Source organism: Corvus cornix, chromosome 2 (assembly GCF_000738735.6).
Source record: "Corvus cornix cornix isolate S_Up_H32 chromosome 2, ASM73873v5, whole genome shotgun sequence".
NCBI classification, from domain to species: domain Eukaryota; kingdom Metazoa; phylum Chordata; class Aves; order Passeriformes; family Corvidae; genus Corvus; species Corvus cornix.
In genome coordinates, this window is record NC_046333.1 from 63,651,764 (window position 1) to 63,672,798 (window position 21,035).

Here is a 21,035-nt window from a genome sequence, read left to right on the forward strand (position 1 = left end):
TCTTTTGTCTGTTCCAGCCGTATTTTCTGACTCTAGAAGAGAAGAGTGGGTTCTGCCATGATCTGGGTTCAAATTTAAAATCCCTATTTCAAATTTTCATCCCTATTTCAAATCTGTTATTATAGTGTGACTAGAGTGATCCCCCACACGTGGGGAGCTGTACTGAAGCTGTCACTTTAGCAACATAGGCACTGTAAAGTATTTGAGACATGGCATTTAAAATTGCTGTTGGGACTTGATCCTTACTTATCAAGACAAAGTTCTTCTACTTCACCTCTCTCTAACCCTGGGATTTCTTAGCAAGGTCCTGATAACTGTCAATATATGTGTAAGGAGTTGGTCTTCATACACCTCGGCAACCAGCCTATTAGGGCTCTTATTGTGGCTGTAATTAGCTGTACGAGCAGATAATGTCATGTCTTCTGCCTCTTGGCTTGAAGATCAACAAACACAAATCAAAGTCATCATCAGTACAGTGAACAGTAATGAGGTATTCAAATCCTAGGAAGTGCAGCCTCCTACAAACTCATCAGTCAGGATAACTCTGCATGATGCACACGGACTTAGTCCACATTATAAGCAAGTACCCTGACAAGGGCTGTGAGGCCAGCAGAACACTTCCTGAAGTTGCTGGAGAGTTCAGATGAATGGCAGAAAGACTACTGGTTCCCCAAAATCTTTCTAGCTTCATTCTCTTTTTCCAAGTTTGGAAAAACGATTCCCTCTATGTGTGTGTGTGTGTGTGTCTGGCGTGGGGGCAAATGGACTCTAGGTTGAGGTCTCATTGCCAAAGTGAACAGGGTAGTCATGAAAAAGCTGGAGATGCTTTTTACTTGCCTGAGCATAGCAAACCTAAATAAACTAACATCACAAATAAAGCAGAGCATGGCAGCAACTCCGGACAGGTTTGGGAATCCCAGGATTAGCACTGTGTTTCCCACTGAGCTGTGCTGCTCAGTTTGCAGTCATCAAGTACGAACTGCCAGATTTTGGGAGCAGGTACCTTCTGGGTGGACATAAACCATCACCCTCAGACAGGCTGCAGGCAAGAGCAGTGATCAGTTGTCACCGTATCGCCTCCCCGTATCCATATATAAAAGGTCTATATAAAAAATAGTTCTGTGGATGTGTGGCTCTAAGACTCGAGACTCCTATGTTACTTCTTGTCACTTCTGCTGAGGGAGCAGTGCTGGCAGTGAGCACAAGAGGACAGCTGCTTCCTTGGCTTCTAAGGAGAGGAGGATTTGCAACTTGGCAGATGCCCAGCAGAGTTTGAAACCTCTCCTGCCACTTTGGCTGCTCTTAGTCAGGTCTTTTGTTGCAACCGAGAGGAGGGATGTGGGATTTGTTCAGTAAGTAAGGCAAGAAGGTCTTAGGCAACTTCATGTACTAACAGTAAGAGGGGATTTGTGGTTCCTTGACTGTTACAGAGAATGTTGTTAAATGTGAAGATCCTTTGGTTGATGCACAGATAATAAATGCAGCCTTTTATGGTAAAGATGACAACATATATTGGTGCTCACAAGATGCAAACTTCTGCCCATAGTTAGCTGGTTTGGTGCTGTTAAAATGAAGAGCAATCTATTGCTGGTTTCTATCCTCTGACTACAGAGCGCTGAGTTTTCACATTTCTGTTTTGGGAATTTTGTGTCCTTTGATACTTGCTGAACATGATCAGACTGAGTCTGAATAAACAACTTCCATTCAATCCTCAGTGTTTTACCAAAAGAACTGTGTGTGAAAGCCTGTGTGTGATTTTTTTCTTCTAATCAATGTGCTGATCTGAATTGCCTGGTACTGTGTAGCTGTGGACCATTATTTACTCCACAGTAAATCTTTCTCTTTTCCTCTGACAAAACAACAGGTATTGCATTCCTGCTGCGGAGGAGAACAAACTTGATGATGTGGTACATACCCTGCTGCAAGCCAATGGCACTCCAGGGCTGGAAATGCTTGAAAGTAATGTCATGGTAGGTTAACACTGGGAGAGGCATTCCCATGTGAGAACCCAAGGCTAATCAGGAGGCTGGTTGGTTGGGGATTTATTTTGGTTTTGTCTTACACTGCAGTGATGCAGAGTGGGCTACTGTCTGTTTGCAGTGTTTACCCACATAGTATTTCTCTAACAAGGCTGTTATTGTGTGTTAATATAAAAATAAACATGACAGTGCAATAAATGTCCATTTTTAATAATGTCTATAATGTATTTAGCCTCAAAAAGGGAGTGGGATTTCATCAATTCATCTGCCATGACTGACGTTTTATGATGCCAGCCAGCATGGATAGGAGAAGCCTAATACTTAAGTATTTTTGGGTCCTTTGTTTATCTTGTGGATAACAATTTCTATTTAGTGCATTTCAGTATAATTTGGGAGCCCATAACAAAAATCCCTCCCTTGGCTACCCATGTTAACATCTCACAGAAGTGCAGTAGCACAATGGATTCAGTGCCAAGTCAGAAAAGATTGGATGGAAAGCTGAATGACTTGCATTGCATTCTGTAGTAGTAGACAGTGTTCTGTCAATGGGCAAATGTTGGTTTGAGGAGAGCCACTTCTGCAATTGTCACTCCAAATGCTGAGGAATGAGAGAGGGAAAGCAACCGGAGCAGAGCTGTTGGCAGAGCACACTTTGCTCCATGAGCAGTAGCATGTGGCAGCACCCAGCCAGGAAGAGGATCAGAGAGGATCAGAGAATTGTAAAACAAAGTTCCAATTGATTGTTTTTCTCTCTCTTTTTTTTTTTTCTCTCTGTCTTTCTAGATCTCCCCAGAGATCTTGTGTAAGGAGGGGATCAGGGTGCACCGTACTGTACAGCAGAGCGGGCAGTTTGTTGTCTGTTTTCCGGGATCCTTTGTGTCCAAAGTGTGTTGTGGCTATAGTGTTTCCGAATCGGTGCACTTTGCTACCACCCAGTGGACAAGTATGGGCTTTAAAACAGCCAAGGTAAGTTGAGAAAAGGAGTTAGAATGGATTCACGGCCCTGCCATCTAAAAGGACAGCAAAGCAGACATTCCAGGATTGGTAGCATTGTGAGACTAGTGCAACTACATCTGTTTTTCTGGACTACTAAATAAACAAAAGAAAGGAAAACGTTCTGCAAGGCATAAGACGATCCAGTGTTTTCAGAAAAGTGACTGAGTTGTTCACTGACAGTTAAAGACTTGTGTATATATAAAAAAATTCAGAAGACTGTTATGCCTGCAGACCAGTTTGCAAGGAAGCTTTTCAAAAATCCCGTCAGAGCTAATGATTATACATTGTATTATGCTTACTAATTTTTTTTTAAGTGATGTTTTCTAGAACCATTAGAATCTCAGGTGCAAATATCTCAATAACTGTGCTTGTTAGCTCCTATGATAGGCAGAGTCAGTTAACACTCACAGCTGTATTGCTTGTTTTTCTCTGCTCCTTCCTTCAGGAAAAGCTGTTGATCAGGGCAATTTCAATTTTAATCAACTTGAAAATCCTTAGGTTCACTGACCAGCCCATCCAATACCAGATGTAAATAAATAACTTTCCCATTCCCTTTTCACACAACTGACCAAGGCAGGTTGCCTGCAGAAGTAGGTGAATGGTCCAGTCATCATGATTCTGGCTACATTTCTGTGTTCTTGGACAAAGAATATACGTCACTAATTGTGTTCCCAACCTTCTGAAATACACTCTGGGTTACAGATACTATTTTGGTAGTGTTTTATAGCTAAGCCACTAGTAAATGATCCTTTACAGCTTCAGACCAAGTTACTAAGTAATTAACTGTAATATGTCCACAGTTAGGGATTGCTTCTTTAGGGTAAATGGAATTCTTCCAGCCTGGTTATACTAACTGTATATTAACTTAGTTTGAAATAAAAGGTTATTTTATTACATATTTATTTTGGGGGAAGGTGGGGATTGTGTATATCTTTAAGTAAGGCATAAGAATCCTGAGCTAACCTTTCCTGTCTGAACGTACATGATTATATTAACTCCATATGCTGTATTTATCGCTCTGCTGAACACTTGTTTGATTTCATGAAAATGCTACTCCTGTAAGAGACAGAAATCACTATGCAGCAATTAAACAGCTCTTGGTGCCTCAAATTTTGAAGAACAGTTTCTTTTGATTAATTTTTAAGAGCTTTGCACTGGGTAAATATAAGATGACTGAAAATCCAGCAGATTACAGTCTATGGTAACCTACCTTGGAAATTGAAGTCACAGCTCTCACAAACTTTACAAAACCACAGATAACAAGTTGATATCAAAATAACTTTTAAAACATCTACTGCATTGTTCTTTTCTTTTTTTTTTCCCTTCCCTTTCTGTCCTCAAACTATCTTATGTTCTTAATTCCCTTTAATTTTGGAAATTATTCTTTCATTCCTCCACTTTGACAAGGCACTTTGCCACAAGGCTAGCCAGGATTTTGCTTTCCAGAGGTGGTGAGATGTTCTGTGTAATGGGCAAGATTCCCCTTTTGGACTGTTAAAGAAACTCTCTGATAAACAACTGTATCTTCTGTCCGTTCTCCACAGCAATACCGACAGTTTTTAGCATTTGATAAATTAACTTTGTTTTCATCCTGTGATACTGTGACCTGATTTTTTTTATAGTGACTCTCTTTATATTACTAAAATGATGTTGTTTCATTTCTGTATTGAATGACTGCTCAATCTCCTTTAATACATGGAAAAATGAAATTCTGCATTTGAAATTGCATTGATTTCAGTCTTACAAGCCCTTTGGAAAAATTGTTGGAATAAAAGAGTTTATATAAACACCTGTGTAAAGGGACAGTCAGGTTTAACCTAGACCATACTTGGAACAAGCTTGCTGGTTTTTAAAAAGCACCCTAAGAGCTCTTGAAATTTTAAGGTAAGGATGAGATGAAGATTTAAAGTTGTGGAAGATCGTGTGTTTGGAGTGGCAAAGGGACAACTCCATAGCTTCAAATAAGGCATTGGGCAAAGTCAGTGAAACTCATTTAGGAAACTGAAGTACAGAATGTTGGACTAAATGAAGACACTCTGGGTTAGAGGTTTGGAAATGAGAGGGGATGTCTGGTTTTAAAGGAGGGCTTTGGTGCTCTAGGGCCTACTGGAAATTTGGTGGGAAGAGACTCAGCTGGTACTGTAATACAAGAGGAAGAAGTACACAGGAAAGATGGAGTTAGTCTTCCAGTTGGAGCAGCACTGCTGCACACACAGGAGAGGTTACTGTCCATAAGCCAGGTTTAACTCTGTCACCAGTGACAGAATCCCTCTGCACTGATCTCATCAATAGGAAAATTGCACACTACTCCTGACCGTCCAGGGAAGATGCTGGCAGGGCCTGGACAGGTATTTCCTCTGCCTCCAGTTTTAGTTTGGGTGTGGAACATGCCTTTAAAATGCCACAGGATTCCCACTCCTTGGCTCCTGACACAGAGCTGTCCCGCCCTGAGCACATGGGGCTCCTTCAGATGAAACCAAAGGGAAAGATGTCCTACAGAAACGGACCTGATGTCCTCACTAGCAAAGAGCTGTGCTGTGGTGGAGAGTGGAGATTAAGAACCTTGGAAGAGCAGTAAAATGCAATAACCACTGCTGTGGTGTGTTTTAAAAGATAGCCTCACATAAACACAAGGAAGCTGGTTAAATTGAGAGTGCAGAAAGAAGGGTCAAGTGTTTGCATGCAGCATAGAAATTGCTTAAAGATGCCATGTTAGAGGCTCACAATACATGCACACTGCTTAGCAGAAAACCCCCAAAACGAACAATTTCAAATGGCAAACATAGCACAGCTAAACACCAGGAGAAAGGAGTCTGAAAATAAGACCAAAAAATCCCTTTTGTACTCAGAAGATGAAAATGCAAGTAATAGAACATCTGCAGCAAGATGCATTAAATACACAGAAATGCAGACCAAAAAGAGGTTTCAGAGAACAACTTCCTAAACACCAAAAGGAAAAAGGAAATGTACAAAAGAATAAGAGCAGGGCAACCACCAATGGTGGCTTTTGCACCAAGGTCATGGCCTCCAGGCCTTGAAACTTTTGGAAGTAGGTAAGAAGAAGACTTGCAGCTGACAGAGTCTGTGAGCATTTTTGGGAGAAAAGGCTCTTAAATAAATTGGGAGATGAAGTTCACACACCGAAAAAAAATAACTGATTTAAAGAGAAGCAGAGGATGGGTCAGTTTTTATCACAAAGGGAGGAGGTCTCTTTCTGCATTCCTAGGAATTTGTACTGGCACAGTTTAATGTATCAATAAATAACCTAGGAAGGGAAGCTAATAGCAAAACAAATTCTTTATGCTGAGGATATTAATGGTAATGGCAGCAAAAATTAAAGCTATGAAGTGTTACAGAAAGATTTCATGATACTGAGTGATCCAAGTGAGAAAATGGTAGATGAAGTTTGGTGTTGATAAATGTTAAATTTAAATTTAAAAACGTAATCCTAATGTGACAGATACAGAGATGGGCTCTGAATGACAGGCTCTTGCTACTGAGAAAAGAGGTCTTTGAGCTCCTATGGAGCTGTCAGTCAAGCTCCAGTCAAGCTCTGGAGTGGCATAACAGAAATACATTGAATGTTAAGAATTACACGGAGAGAACAGACAACAAAGCAGAAACACTGCCCTGGCACTGTGTAGTCTTGGTGGTTTGTGCAATTCTAATTGCAGAAGGAATATAGAGGAACTAGAAAAAGCACAGCTGAGATCAATGGTTAAAGTTATTAATTAGCCTCTGCGTTAAATGTAAGAGTACTGCTCAGCCTGGAAAATGAAGGACCAAGAGATGTATGACAGCAGGAGAGATCACAAGTGCCAGGCTGATGATAATTATAATATGAATGTTTGTTGACTTTCATGACACTGAAAAATGTGTCACTAAAAGAAACAATTAGGCAGCAGTGCAAGTATGTTGTAAAATACTTACCTGTGTATTTCAGTCCTGTATGAAAGAGAAAAATGTACATGGATTCAGAAATTCAGATAAATGCAGAGATACAGCAAGTTGTGCTAAACCCAGCTCAGGCTCAATGTCCCTGAGCTGTCACCCAGCTGGAGCCGACCTTGCTTTCTTCTCCAGCCACCCACTATGACCTTTTATCCTTGCTGTGTGTGTTGCCTGTGCAGGATTTTTCCCTGGATTGGAGTCTGTTCTTGTGTACACAACCTCAGACTAAGCAAACCTAACATGGAAAAATCCTCCTATACCATTCCTAGCAGTGTAGCTGTTCCAACCCCATGCAGGGTCTAGCAGAGCAAATAGCTTCTGAAAAACACTTTTCTTACCTCTGAACCTCTTTTGAACCCTTTTTGGTCAGCAAAGGCTGCTATTGCATTTAATGTGATAGTTACCACTTGAATGCATGCAATTGGTGCTGTTAAAAATGATTAATTTAATGATATATTGGTTCTGAAAAAAGAAATAACCCAGAGCATGTAATTAGGGTTACAGAACAGGGTGAAAAAAATTTAAGGTAAAAAACTAAATCTTCGGGGTTGTGTGTAGGTATTTGGCAGGTTTAACCACTAACCAGAAATGTTACCCTCACATTACAGTCTGGTGTTAGCGTCATTTAACTCCCTGACTCTCCATAAGCCAAAACTGATCTCTGCAGGTACAGGGAAAATGCTACACTTTTCCCACCTGCACATTAAATCAAGGACTTTGCCTACCTAAGAATTACCAAAAGCTACCAAAATCACTCCGTTGGTATTGAGTGAAAAATATAACTTTAAAGCTTTCACAGAGAGGAACCAGTAACAAGCAGACCTGAACCCCTCTCTTTTCCCTGTTTTCTGTTTTCCTTGGCATCTGCCTGTTACGCTAGTTGTCTTTTTTGTTTTAAAGATGCAAAAAAACACGAGTCCTGGGTTTCAAGGAGGTCATATGTATAGATCTTACAGTTTGCACTTTGAGCCATCCAATATTACTGAGCTTGAGTGATGGTGTTGCTCCTCTTGGCCTCCACAGGAAAAATTAATTTTTAGGGAGAGAATTTTGAGGTGCCTGGAACACAAACACTTCAACTAGGACTAGGGAAAGATTTTACTTGTGATTGTTTTAAAAGGCTATTTTTTGTCTTAATTTATTAGTATTAATAATATTAGTTAATTAACTTTGAATTAATTCTTGATAACATTTTATTTTCAAATTTGCTCGGGAACTAATGTGGCAATTTCCTTCTGTCCCAGGAAATGAAGCGGCGCCGTATAGCCAAACCATTTTCAATGGAAAAGTTGCTTTATCAGATTGCAACAGCAGAAGCAAAAAAAGAAAATGGACCGACTCTGAGTACAATATCATCGCTCCTGGGAGAGCTCAGGTAACGAATTGGGGGCCTGCTGTACCTCTTTTGTTTTCATTGACAGACTCCAGAGGTGGATGCCGTAAGTAACCCGTTCAGACACACCTTGCCCCTACTTATCCAAGCAAAAGCCCAGCAAATGTACCTGAAGACAGGCACACATGGGAGAAGCAGCTTCCTTGGCTGTAGCTGATGTGAAAGTGCCCATGGTTGGGATGTCTTACTCTAAGAATTCCCTACTTTAGACACCATCAAAGAATTAAAACTACTGTTTGCACTGGGTTTTTATTTTGTTAATTCTTGGTGCTGAGAGTCAAGATTTCCTGATGCATTATGTGAACTACGTGGTGCCAAGTGGTCAAACACCTCGAATTTTTCAACCTCTTGGCATCAGTAGTCACTGTGAATCCATGTCTGTAGTGGGTTTTGCACCAGGAACCCTTGTGTTCAGCATCAAGACTGTTACCTGACAGGTGCACAAGGTCCTTTGTATACAGAAAGTTGTCTTGGTTTAAACCAGTGAGTAAGTGAGCAGTTGTGCATGCATGGTAGCACATCTGGTGTTAGACTGCCAGTGTTTTAAAAACTTCACACTCCTTTTTCACTCCAGTATTAAGGACACATGTTCAGGGTTTCTCTTTAGATAGGTGAGAAAAGAAAGTATAATGTTGCCTGGCTTCCTTTGTAATGATCTTCTCTTTTGTTCCCTACCATGTAGTTGCTACCTATCTTTCAAGTTTGTGACAACTGATACTCGAGATGTCAAGAAAGTTTTGATGAATGGAGTCTACAAACTGTATTTAACTAACTAGCATGTTCATTTGGAAAATTTCCAGTGACATATTGAAGGGGAAAACAGCCCATGTGTTGTTTAGTGTTCAGAAAGAAATGCAAAGAGGTGTGCTGACTGCTTTACCTGCAGGTGGTTCCCCTGTGGGAATAACCACTTTCAAGTGCCCTTCTTTTCCCCTTGAAGAGGAAGTCTGCAAGTACAAAAGGCGAAAGAGAAATGTTGGTGCTTGTTCTTAGACCATCACATCGACCTCTATCAGAGTGGTTCTCAAACTTGTTCTTATGCATAGGTTGGAATTCACTGGAGGATATCGATCCTTCCTGTGGCTGCTTATAGTAAACAAAAGCCCAAACAACAAAATCTAAAAAAAAAAAGGCCATCTGAAGTGGAACACTGTACATATTTTTTTCCTTTGTTTTGCTTGTTTGTTGTGTCTCTTGCTGCCTCTTCTCCTGATCTGCCTTGGTTGCTCAGTTTGCCCGTGCCATTTGCTTAGCTTGGCTCTCCACTCATCTTCAGCTGTGTCTGGTGGTGCACTTTTTTATCCTCCCCTTCCATCTGCTCGGCTCACTCCACACTTGCTGTCTTCCACTCAGCTCCAACCCAACCTGCTCTCCTAAAGCTGTAGAGTTCAGCACAGGAGGTATTGTCCACCTTAGACACGCCATGGGTGAAGGAAGGGCAGCCGGAGGGCTTGGTGGTTGTTCTTAATTGACATCTCCTTCTTTTTCCCTGGGTGTACAGCAAGATCTTCGTCTTTTGGCACAATCACTTGCCCTGCTCCCCCTTTCCTGCCTGAAGCACCTTATGGCAGCAGGTCCTTGGTTCATCTCTGCCTCCTGATGAAGGGGCTGTTACTCCTGACAGCAACGGCTCCTCTTCCTCAAGGTGGCTTTTGGCAACTTCAGGAATGACAGTCATGTTAGCCACAGCTCCTGACTCTCCACATGGCCCGAACAACCATCGACCTCCAGGAAGTCTTCGGCAATCCCCAGTTCTCTGTGGAGCAGTTTGAGAACCATTGGCTTGATACAGTGGTCACTGTTAAAATCTGGAGATAGCTTTTGCAATTAGGCAGCATTTCCCGGGTGCTGGCTGTGTCTGCCATGCTTAGGAAATGGCACCAACCTCTGACAACACTCAGGGCTTTGCTGTGTGGAGCTCAGGTTTCAGTGATGAGTGTGGTAAAGGGTGATTGTGTGTGGCTCTGTGGTGGCTGGAGGCAGTGCCAGTGTCTGATTGTCCCTCCGTTCACAGGGACACGGAGCTGAGGCAGCGGCAGCAGCTGTACGAGGCTGGTCTCCACTCCTCGGCGCGCTACGGCAGCCACGACAGCAGCAGCACCGGCGTGGATGGCAAGAAAAAGCCTCGAAAGTGGTTGCAGTTAGAAACGTCAGAGAGGAGGTGTCAGATTTGTCAGCACCTGTGCTATCTTTCCATGGTGGGTACAGTCCTCTGCCACTCCTGCAGTACTCTCCCCCTGTTCTAGCATTCCAGTAATCTATAGGCATTTGAGACAGCACATGGCCACAGAGCCACGTCCTGCACTCCGTGCAAGACACAGAGGTGTTGATGGAGTTTGTCAGAACACTTACTGCCTTGGCCAGTGGTGGCAGAAGGCAGCAGTGTCAGCTGGCTTCCCACCCTGCCAGAAGAGGGGATAAATTATCCAGGCACTCAGCTGCCCTTGGACACCTGTGAGATGTTTGCATTGCATGAGGAGGGCTAACAAAGACACCTGCAGGTTGCCAGCAGCAGTAAGTCATGGCACAGTAGGTCTCGGGATGAGGTACAGTTCACACACATGCCATGAACCACAGGCATGCAGCCACAGCCTGTGCTGAGACAATGTCCCTGCAAGCCAAATTGCAGGCGAAGTTTATCCTATCCATCAAGCTGTTTGCCAACCTGTCCAAAAATAGCCCCTAAGCTTTCTCTTTTTTAGAGGGAATTGCCTAGTGGGTTTTGAAGGTGTGCTGACCACTGTGGTGACACTTCCAGGCTTTGAGCTGTATGCAGAACACCTACAAACACAGCAGTATCATTAAAAATACCAAAAGCCCCTCCCAACTACCTTAAATACCACTTAATTCCAAGAATAGGTATTTAAATAAACATAACAAAGTGCATGTGAGTCCATATTTAGTCCTTTCCGTTTGGGAGTTCTTTTTCTCTGTCATCTTTTGGGGATTTTTTTTGGTTATAGATGTTAGGTTTTTAATGGAAATGAAATGTAACAGTATATAATCAGATGTAGCCATTTCCCTCCCTAGGATAAAGTATGCTGAGTTTACATGTCTTTAGACCACTGTTTAAGCAGCATTAGTTGGAAGTAACTTTAAAGTAAGTTTCTTGGAAAAAAAACCCAAAACACTAACCAGAATCTCTTAATTCTGGTCCATTTGCTCTGGAGTAAGTTTAATCATGGGAAGGATTTTCCCGTGTCTTTAACAGTAGTTAGGGACAAAAAAACCCAACTTGGACGTTAAATTCCAAGCTGAGTGTGCAGGCCTGGCAGGCAGCCAGCTAAGCAAATGTGACTTCTGCTGAACAAGACAGTAGCTGAGGAATCCTGTGGCTAAGCTGATTTCATCCTTGTTCAAGACAGCATTTTAAGTAATGGGAAAATCCTCCTTTCAGGAGATCTTTAGGACTGCATAGGAAATGCCAATAAATGCATATACAGTTTGGATTTAGCCCTCATTACTATTGGTGGGGTTTTTTTTTTGTTTTGGTTTTTAAAAATTATATGTATTTACCAACATTAGCACTCTGAAAGAGATGTTCTTTCTACTTACTACACATCCTGAATCATTTCACAAAATGTAGTGCTTTACACCTCCTTCCACTAGCTTGCAGTAAAATCCAGGTGTAGTAATCCAGGCACTAGTTGAATAGTGTGTGGGGAACACGGCTACAATTTGAACCTTAACTGCACTTCTTACCCCCCACCTCTGCTCTTTTATGTAGGTTGTACAGGAGAATGAAAATGTTGTCTTCTGCTTGGAGTGTGCCCTGCGGCACGTGGAGAAGCAGAAGTCGTGTCGGGGGCTGAAGATGATGTACCGCTACGATGAGGTGAGCGTGACACCGCCCCAGGGCTGGGGGCTGGGTAACCAACACTTGGAAGTAGACTTAACTCTGCCATTGCCCTGCTGAGTCCTCAGGAAAATGGTCTTGGGTTTGGGGGTTGGTTTTGTTTTTGATGTGTGAAGAAGGTGCTTTATTATGATTTAAATGAAAAAAACAGAACAGAGGGAAACATGATGACAGAGATGAAACCTGAAGCATAAACTGCATGAGTATGTACCACAGAACATAAGCCACTTAATGCTTTGGAATGGAACAGGAGGCTTTGCTTTCACTGGTTATGTTATGGTAACTTCTGTACTTTGGAATACCTTCCCTCTGTTGGTAACTGGAAGCTCAGCTGACTTACTCCAGTCCAGCAGGAGCATCCTTTCAAGGCAGACTTGCAGAGCATGTCTAGATGAGAGGTGCAGTAATGGCTCCAAGCAAGTGTGATGATGAATAATCCCAGAAGTCAAGCTGGTGATTTAGGACTGTGCCTGCGTTCTGGGGTGAGGCTCCCATGTCTTTACCTGTGAGGGGACTTGGCCCCGAAGGTAAATAGCAAAGCAGTGGGAGAAATGACCATGTCAGCTCTTGGAGAGCAGCACTGGTACAAGCAGCTTTTTAAGATGGGCTTCCCAGCATTTCTGAGCACTCCATGGCTGTCCTGTTTAAGTGACTCTGGAGGAAGAGCAGATGCTAATTTGTGTTTTGTTTTTCCCGCTTCCTGAACAGGAACAAATAATCAGTCTGGTCAATCAAATCTGTGGAAAAGTATCTGGTAAAAATGGCAGCATTGAGAACTGTATCAGCAAGCCTACACCAAAAAGAGGACCTCGTAAGAGAGCAACAGTGGACGTGCCATCATCTAGGCTTTCATCCTCCAGTTCATCCAAAAGTGCTTCAAGTTAATCCTGAAGATGCCAACACTCTCATTTTGTCAATTTATATATATTTTTTGTAATTATTATACCATAGTTTGGAGTACTTGCTGTAGAATACAAGCTGTCTTTGCACTAGCTCTAAAGAAGATTTTCTTCTGGTTTTAGAGAACTAATTTTGTTTTAGCATTAAACTGTTGAATTTTTTTTTTTTTGTACTTAGAATAGATAGATACAGCAGTCTGATTTTTTTAAACTGCCGTATGGTCACTGTTTTAAAACCGGCAAGGGGCTGATAAAATATTAATTTGTATTGTCCCTATGGCTGAAAAAATCAAAAGCCTTTTTGGTAACTGTGAAAAAAGGCTTTTAACCCATTTTTTGAATAGGTTAAAGTTTGATGTGTTTTATAATTTGTTCTCCAGTCATGTGAGCAGATTTTTCTAGAGAGAAAAGGGATGGGAGACAAAAACTTGAAAGAAATTGCTTTACTTTGGCTGTCTTTTATTCTGTCACAGCAAGATGAGTTTTGTAATTTTTTAAATTGGAGAATACACACTTTCTTTGGGAGGTTATGGCAGCTGAAGATGGACTTTGTTTCCTAACTGTAGGCAAAAGGAGGAGATTTGGAGTATGTTCTCTTTTACCAGCACATCACTATGCATCTGTTTTGAGGGGGAAAAATAAAAATTTAAAAAAAAAAAAAAAAAAAAAAAAAAGGAGGAAAAAAAGACTGCCTGCCTTGAGGAGTCATGTGAGGGAAAACTGTGCCTGATTTCATTAGGAAATCCATTCTGTTATTTTTTGGTGCTGTTGGCTACTTTATCAAAAACCCTTCAATAGCATCCTTTAAAAAAAAAAAAGAAAAAAGAAAAAAAAGAAAAAAGTGATTGAAGCCATAAGTGCTTCTTTTGTCATAGACGTGCAATCTTTCTAACATTCCATTTCCATTCCACTGCTGTTTTTCACACCTTTACACAGTCAAGCATTAATTTTCGTTTTGAATTTGTTTCATTATATGATCACATTTAGAGCCACTAGCAAGTCTGCATATTTCTTTTGAATGTGAAAATGCATTTGCTTTCATCTTGTCTATTTTTTCTCTTCATGTTGTAACAAAAAAAAAATCAACACCTTTTGTACATATGCCTGTAAATTTTTTTAAATACTTGAGCCTTTTCTTGGGGTGGGGGGAGGGATGGCAAAGAGACAAGATGAAGAAAAGCCTTACGTTTCACTTTCTTCATCGGTTGGATTGGATGCTTACAGGGTTTTTCTTGTAACATTTATAAGTGCTGCTTACATCACTGAACAACAACAAAAAATAATAATGGAGTAGCTGTTGCCCTTTTCTGGTTGTGTGTACAGTATGTGTGGAATAAAAAAGGGAAAATGTTTTCACAAACTGTTTTGTTTCGTAATTGAATTCAACAATACCGTAGCTACCCATATTGCACTGAGCTTGCCAGTGGTGACTGTCAGGAAAGTCCTATAATACAATTTGTTGGTTGTTGTTGCAGAAGACTGAACTGTTTTGGAATATTTAACAATAACATAAACAGAGTCAAGTGTTTTCAAATGTGGTTGTCTGGTTTTTATGGCCTTGCTGTGTACTTTTCCCTCTTGACAGTAAACTTCTGACTATGGCTTACAGTTTGACATTTTAATTTATTAGCGCTGCTCTGCTCTCTTTCCTTGTAAGGAAAGACTTCATGTTGTTTATTGCCAGTTTTTTGTTTACTTTCCAGGTTTGTACTACGAGGTTTAATAAAAAAAACAAAACTTTTTTGGACATTTTGTCTGTCTTCTGGAAAGCAAGAGAGTAAAGGAAGTTCCTTCAAGATGAATTTCTTTCAACAGCTGCCTTGTTAAATAGTAAATCTCTAATTGTAGGTAGGGAGCTTCCAGCCTTCATTTCCCAGACAGGGGTCAGGAAACACTTTGTCAGCTAACAGGAGAGTCCTTAAGGAAGCTGACCGCTTCCCAGGTGGCAGGCAGCAGGAGATGCCTCATTCCCAACCATTGGCTTTGTCAGGGCAGGTCTTTGGAAGGAATCTACATCACAGCTCATCCTTTTACTTACACTGTTTCTGATTACATTCCTTCCTTCTGTGCAGGAAGAGCAGGAGCCAGGAGCCTTCTCAAAGGAGAGCAGATCCCTGCAAATAGAGCATGAGACTTGACAAGCAACAGGTGTTAGACATGGTCAGACCTCGAGTTCAGAGAGAAAAATGACTGCAGAAAAAACGGCAATGAGATGATGCCTATAGGTCCTGAGGTTTCTAAAATACATGCACTTAATTAATAATTAAGTCAGGTTTATCTCCCTAGTGTAGTCAAACAGATGTTACCATGGAAAAAGCACGTTACACTGGTGCTCCTAATAACCATTTTTGTTTCTGAGTTAGGCTCCTCTGTTCACTTGTCATGGATAAAATACCTGGGTAATCAAGTAAAAGACATGGTTGGGATAGAAATACTTTATTTTATCTTGAAAGAGGAGTAAGTTTACACAAAGCTAAGATACCTGCTCCACAAGGAGTGTAACATTTCCATATGCATCTCTCCTCCTTCTCAGGTTCTTATTTTTTCCTTAACACCTATAACTAAGTTGGTCCTGAATAAGAAGTGTGAGAACAGTAGACACTGCTGCGTTAGTAGACATTAGACTGCTGCATTAGTAGACAAAGGCAGGAGGCAGTAGGTAGTAAAGAGTAGAAAATAACTTTTCATTTTGGTTTGGATCCTAAATCTTCAGTTGCAGCAGCTGAAAACATGCAAAGGAACAATTTGGGTTCAGTATTACACATCAACTCTTAAGTACTTCCAAATCAGCCATTTAAAGGTTAGTGGTCAAAGTAACTTCTACCTCTTCCCTTAAATTCTCTTATACATAGTATATACAACAGTTTTCCTGCTCCCCTGAGCCCCAAGACTGTTAAAGTGTGTGTGCTTTAGGCATAATTTTTTCTTTAAAAACCAACCTCCGCATGACTGGCAATTTTGTAAAAAGGCAGTATTACTAAGTATAAAGATCTGGCTGTTATGCTTGGTTAGCAAATTGTTACACAGGCAAGCTCTTCATTCACTTGTTCATTCATTCAGAAGTCATTCTTAAAGGATATGGTTTTAAGATTCAAATAGTTTGAGAGTCACTTTCATCACTGCCATCTGAAGCACCCTTTCTCTCAGTTACAGCAGCAAGGGCAGTGTCCACTTGAACTTCCTCTTCGTCAGACTGAACAACGGGAGACTCTCCTTCGCTCGCATCCTGGCTGGCGGAGTCGGTGCATGTCGAGGAGAGGGAACAGAGTTTCTGCCGTAACTCGGACTGGCTCGGCACCTGAAGACTTATCTCATTCACGTAGGTGTTGGAGTCGGGTCCTGAGAGTTGGGAAAACAACAGCAACAACAGAAGTCAAGCTCTGGCTCAGCAAGGGGCTTGAGAAGTCAGTACATGAACATCAGCTCTGCACTGGTTAGGGAGTCACTTTCAGGCTGTTTCTCTTCTTTTGCAAGACACCAAGAAGAAAATCCCAACAAATGCAGTGCAACAGAACTACACAAATTGGAAATTTAAAACCAAACAAACAACTAGGAAGCAAGCAAGAATAATCATGCCCAGTTTTGACTAAAAATGAAGATGCAAAAGCAAAACAAATCCTTGTCCACAGCATGAAAGCAATCCTCTGGTAGAGCTCTACCACAGCTCAGGCGCACAGGAGTGGGATTTTAAGACTCTGCTTCCTCCACATCCTGCGCACAGAAGACTTGTAGGCAAGTTCAGTGTAACAGTGTTTGCTTGCAGTTTGAGAGTTCAGGTTTCAAAATTAGATCCTCTTCCCTGGACAGTCCCTGACAACAAGTAAGTTAAAATGAGGAAACATCTAAACACTTTCCATGTGATCTGCCAAAAAAAGCCCTTTTTTCTTTCCTTTCTACCTAACAAGTGTTCCTCCATAGTCAGAGCACCCAGCTTCAGCTGGTAACTTTAGTGAGAAAATTATTTTAAAAATTTATATTGGAGAAGTGTTTCAGAAGGGTCAGATGGATATAAGCTACACCTTACCTCTGCTCAGACTGTTTGCAGAGCAGTTCAAACCACATTGCCTATGACTGGTCCTCAAGTACCTGAGTGAAATTTGAATGCTAGAAATTTCAGAGAACCTGCCTAATGTGGTGTACACCAGCATGCATTAGAATAACTTACACAACACACAGAAGAGGTTTTTCAGGAGTGACAGAGCTAACTCAATTTTGCAGTTTAACTTACTGTCATGAAACGTTGCAAAGCCAATGCCCACAAGCTGGCAATGTTTGTAGCAAGGCAAATTTGAAAACATTTCAATGTCTTGAGCTGATTCTCATTTTTACCAGTTATTAAGAAAACTTACCTTTATTTTGTGGTGTTCAGCACAATTGTCAAACCAACCTTGCCCTGACAACCCAGTTCTCCCCTGACAGCAAAATGAAGGGTTACCTTTAAGCCATCTCATTTTTCTGAGAATGAAGACTATTGCATATTTGGTTTGATACCGGGGTGCCCAGTTCTTAAAGCAAGCACAAAAATCCCTTAATCAGAGGGAAATAAAATGTCTGGAACCACAAGAGCAAGATTCACAAGACTTACACTGCAGTAATGTTGCAGTGCTGGAACATTACTACAGCACAGGTACATTATATTGCAGTGTATGTGCATGTATAGACACTATACATACATGCTGTAATATTAAGATTACAGCATAAAATAATGTATTTTTTTCAAAAGCTAATGCATTTTGTCTGCTTAGTTAAAAAAGTAGTTTCTGCACTTCCTTAGATAATCCAGCTAAGACTGTTTGCTGTTAGGACACGAAAGCTTCTTGGTCCAGCATCTGCCAAACAGCCAGCAAGGGTGTTTCTGTAATTACTGGCAAGCTCAAACGATGATCAGCTTTAATAATGCATGAAGTGGATGTCTATCCAAAACCACCCATCTGAATTCTGGTTTTGCAATGAAACAAAAAAACCTTTAGTAGTTAACTGTGCCTTGACCATTTGCCATAAGCTTTTCATGTTCACAGCAGGTGTTAATCACCTGTACATTGGGAGCACTGTAAGTATTTCCATAAAAATATTTCAATCTGTATTTTCAGAAGAAATCAGAAGGACCTTTTAAAGGAGCTTCATCATCTCCCACAAGAAAAATCATTTTGGCTCTTTCAAGGAAAGGTATTTTAGTACTGAAGTTTTTAACTAGAAAAACACTTCCATGGTAGAAAACAGATCTAGTATTGAGACACTAATTCTCAGTGTATGTGTAAACTGCTGTGTTGAACCATGTCTCTCAGTATCTCTCACTGAAGATCTTGCATTATACAACTGGTCCAAAAATGGACAAACTCTAAGCAAGCAGTCTTAAAAATAAAAGCCTCATTACTGCCAGCTTTCTGTTATGTTTGCTAAAATGTCCTCTACTAAGTCTATATTGGCAAAAATGCACCTCAAGCCAGTATGAAACACATCACCTACCCAGGCTGTGATGAATACAACAGGGAGCTGCAGTAAGAAAAATGAGAGTGTCTGGAAATACCACGTAGTTTTGCAGCAACTCCCTTGTACAGCAACTAAATGTTAATGTGTCGGGAAGCACTAATGAAGAACAGTCAATCTACATCAAGTGTGATGTGTCGTGAGATAACATCACCCATTACAAATGAAAGCAGTTCTGGTGGTTTATCACTGTCTCTAAGCAGGCTGTCATTACAAGTACCATACCCAGCATGGGAGACAGCACATTATTGTCCTCGCTTCCTGAGTTTAAAAAGACATCGAGTGCTTCCTGGTCAGACATGTCCATTAGGTCCATCTGCTCCAGCATGTCCACATTCACCTCCATGGAAGACATACTTCCAATCGGCTCTGCAGGAGAAACAGCGCAATGAGCGAACTGACAATCAGCTACACGAGGTTATTACCTACCAAGGCTGCAGAAGCTGCTGTAATTGCCTGCATTAGCAATAATTAAACTTAGGAATGGAAGGAGCCCACTCACGGGAGCTGCTCAGCAGCAACCTCAGGCCAAATCCAAGAGCATTCTGCAATCTTTGTTGTGAAGCTAACAACCATCCATTACAGCTTTTGTAAACCAAAACATTTTTAGCAGCAGTATTTATAGCAATAACCTTCTCAGAAACAAGCTGAGATGGGACTCAGGGGCAAAGATTGAAACTTTCCCTTTTGGAACACTCCTTTTCAATTCTCTCAACCAAAAGTCTTTGTAGAGAAAAACAAACACATTTAAGCACACAGTCACTACATGTCAATATACAAGGGACATAGAAATTCAGAAATCAGGATTAATGTTAACAGAGAGCAGCTGTTGCTCCTCTCTCAGTTAATCTAAGAAATGTCAGTAGTCTGTAAACCCAGGCTTCATGGCTAGTATTTTCTCTCAGCATGGGGATTTCACATTATTAATTATTTGAGCAAATTACTTATCTGTCAATACAGAACTGACAATTTGCAAGGGAGGTAAATACTTGGGTGAGCATCTCCTTCCTTGAACAGCAAAACATGCAAACAGAAAACAAATTCAAGGCCACTCAAAGTCCAGCTGCTGCATAATATCAATTATTACAACCAAGAGTTTACTGGTTTATCTAAATTTAACAATTACCCTATTGAAAGCTTTCATAGGTGAACTGAGATGAAATCCTGTAGTTTGATTGAGCTTTTTTTTTCAAATATGCTATAGCTCTGCAGTTTTACATTTACTGCTGGTCCAAATCTTTCATTAAAACAGTTTTCTTTGATAAACGTGGGTTCCACATTATACTAAAAAGCTGAAGTTCCTAATGTTAGGCAGCCTAACACTCTTAACAGAGCTGTGTGCCTGTGTGCCCAGTACCAGCCCATGACAATGTCCACTTTTAGTCTAAAAGACCACACATTACACAAAGCAGGAGACTCAAACTCAGTTCCTCCCGACTGTGAATTCGGATTTACATATCCCACCTCTCCCTGGCCACCCATGCAGAGCATCTTGCAGATGAGTATTTATAGCATTCATGCAGAGAAATGGAAACCTTGGATTGTATTCCCTGCTCTGATATTACAAATTATAGTAGAACTGCACTTGGAGCAGGGACAGAATCTCTACATTTTTTCCTGCCACATGAATGCTTAATTTCCCACTGGCTTCCCTACTGGTCCAACAGTGCCTGCATTTTGGCCCAGCAGATGGAAACCTCCCACACAGAAGTGCCTGTAATCTCTGGCATTCTTGTGCTTTAACCAGTCCGGAGATGCCAGACTTGTGTCATTTCATAATAAGGAGACTCTTAATGTGACCTCCCGTGTCCTAATCACACCCAGTGATAGGGAACAGCTGCCACCTGGGAACTGCTCTGAAATGCTACACTGAGCTTTCCTCTGCACTTTGCAAAGTGTTCTAAGGCATCCCCTTGCCAGGTGACAATCCCAGGTTTTGGAACTCCAGTGGACAAAGCAGCTGCCTCCATCCATATTTTTACATAGATGCACTCTTCAGCTGCAGAGAAAAATGCTGTTCCAGAGGTAGTTCAGTGCTTTGCATTTCCTCAGACAAGGAGTAGAGCCTGACTAACCTTGCAAGGTATCCAGCGCCCCTGGGACACAAAGTTTGTTTAAAAGGCTTATCTGAAGTTCCAATTCCACTGAGGAAGAATTTGGACATTTTTGCAGAGCTTCCTCTGTGCATTAAAACCACTGCTGACTCTGCCCCCTCAACAATGCTCTCCCAAGTTGGGAGTTTGTGCATTATGCAGAAGGTATTTTACAACTTGCCTCTCCTCTCTGCTATCTGCAAGTATCCTGTGGAAAGGTATTGCTCCATGTCCTGCTGGAAGGCTTCTTCAAAGAACTTCTGGCGCTCCTTTAGCTTCATCTGCTGGGTGTGCTCCATGTCCAAAACCTTCTGTGCATGTTCAGCATCGAGTTCAGCTGAGCATGAAACAAACAAACAAATCAAATATTGCAGGTGTATC

General features: G+C 41.3%; 2 protein-coding genes across 3 annotated transcripts in view; one reads left to right on the plus strand and one right to left on the minus strand.

Moving 5' to 3' along the window:
- JARID2 (jumonji and AT-rich interaction domain containing 2) overlaps window positions 1–14,821 on the plus strand; it is a 213,626-nt gene extending 198,805 nt beyond the window's left edge. Inside the window, exons 13-18 of the mRNA XM_010402890.4 lie at window positions 1,865–1,970; window positions 2,763–2,945; window positions 8,171–8,301; window positions 10,334–10,517; window positions 12,047–12,154; window positions 12,884–14,821. Coding sequence (XP_010401192.2) covers window positions 1,865–1,970; window positions 2,763–2,945; window positions 8,171–8,301; window positions 10,334–10,517; window positions 12,047–12,154; window positions 12,884–13,060 — 889 coding nt within the window. The 3' untranslated portion in view covers window positions 13,061–14,821. The remainder of the gene's footprint in view (window positions 1–1,864; window positions 1,971–2,762; window positions 2,946–8,170; window positions 8,302–10,333; window positions 10,518–12,046; window positions 12,155–12,883) is intronic.
- Window positions 14,822–15,494: 673 nt separating this feature from the next.
- Window positions 15,495–21,035, minus strand: part of DTNBP1 (dystrobrevin binding protein 1) — a 64,070-nt gene continuing 58,529 nt past the window's right edge. For both annotated transcript variants that reach the window (XM_010402892.3, XM_010402891.3), the window contains exons 8-10: window positions 20,836–20,991; window positions 18,787–18,930; window positions 15,495–16,413 (exon numbers count right to left, since the gene is read on the minus strand). In XM_010402892.3, the coding sequence (XP_010401194.1) occupies window positions 16,166–16,413; window positions 18,787–18,930; window positions 20,836–20,991 (548 nt within the window). In that variant the 3' untranslated portion in view covers window positions 15,495–16,165. The remainder of the gene's footprint in view (window positions 16,414–18,786; window positions 18,931–20,835; window positions 20,992–21,035) is intronic.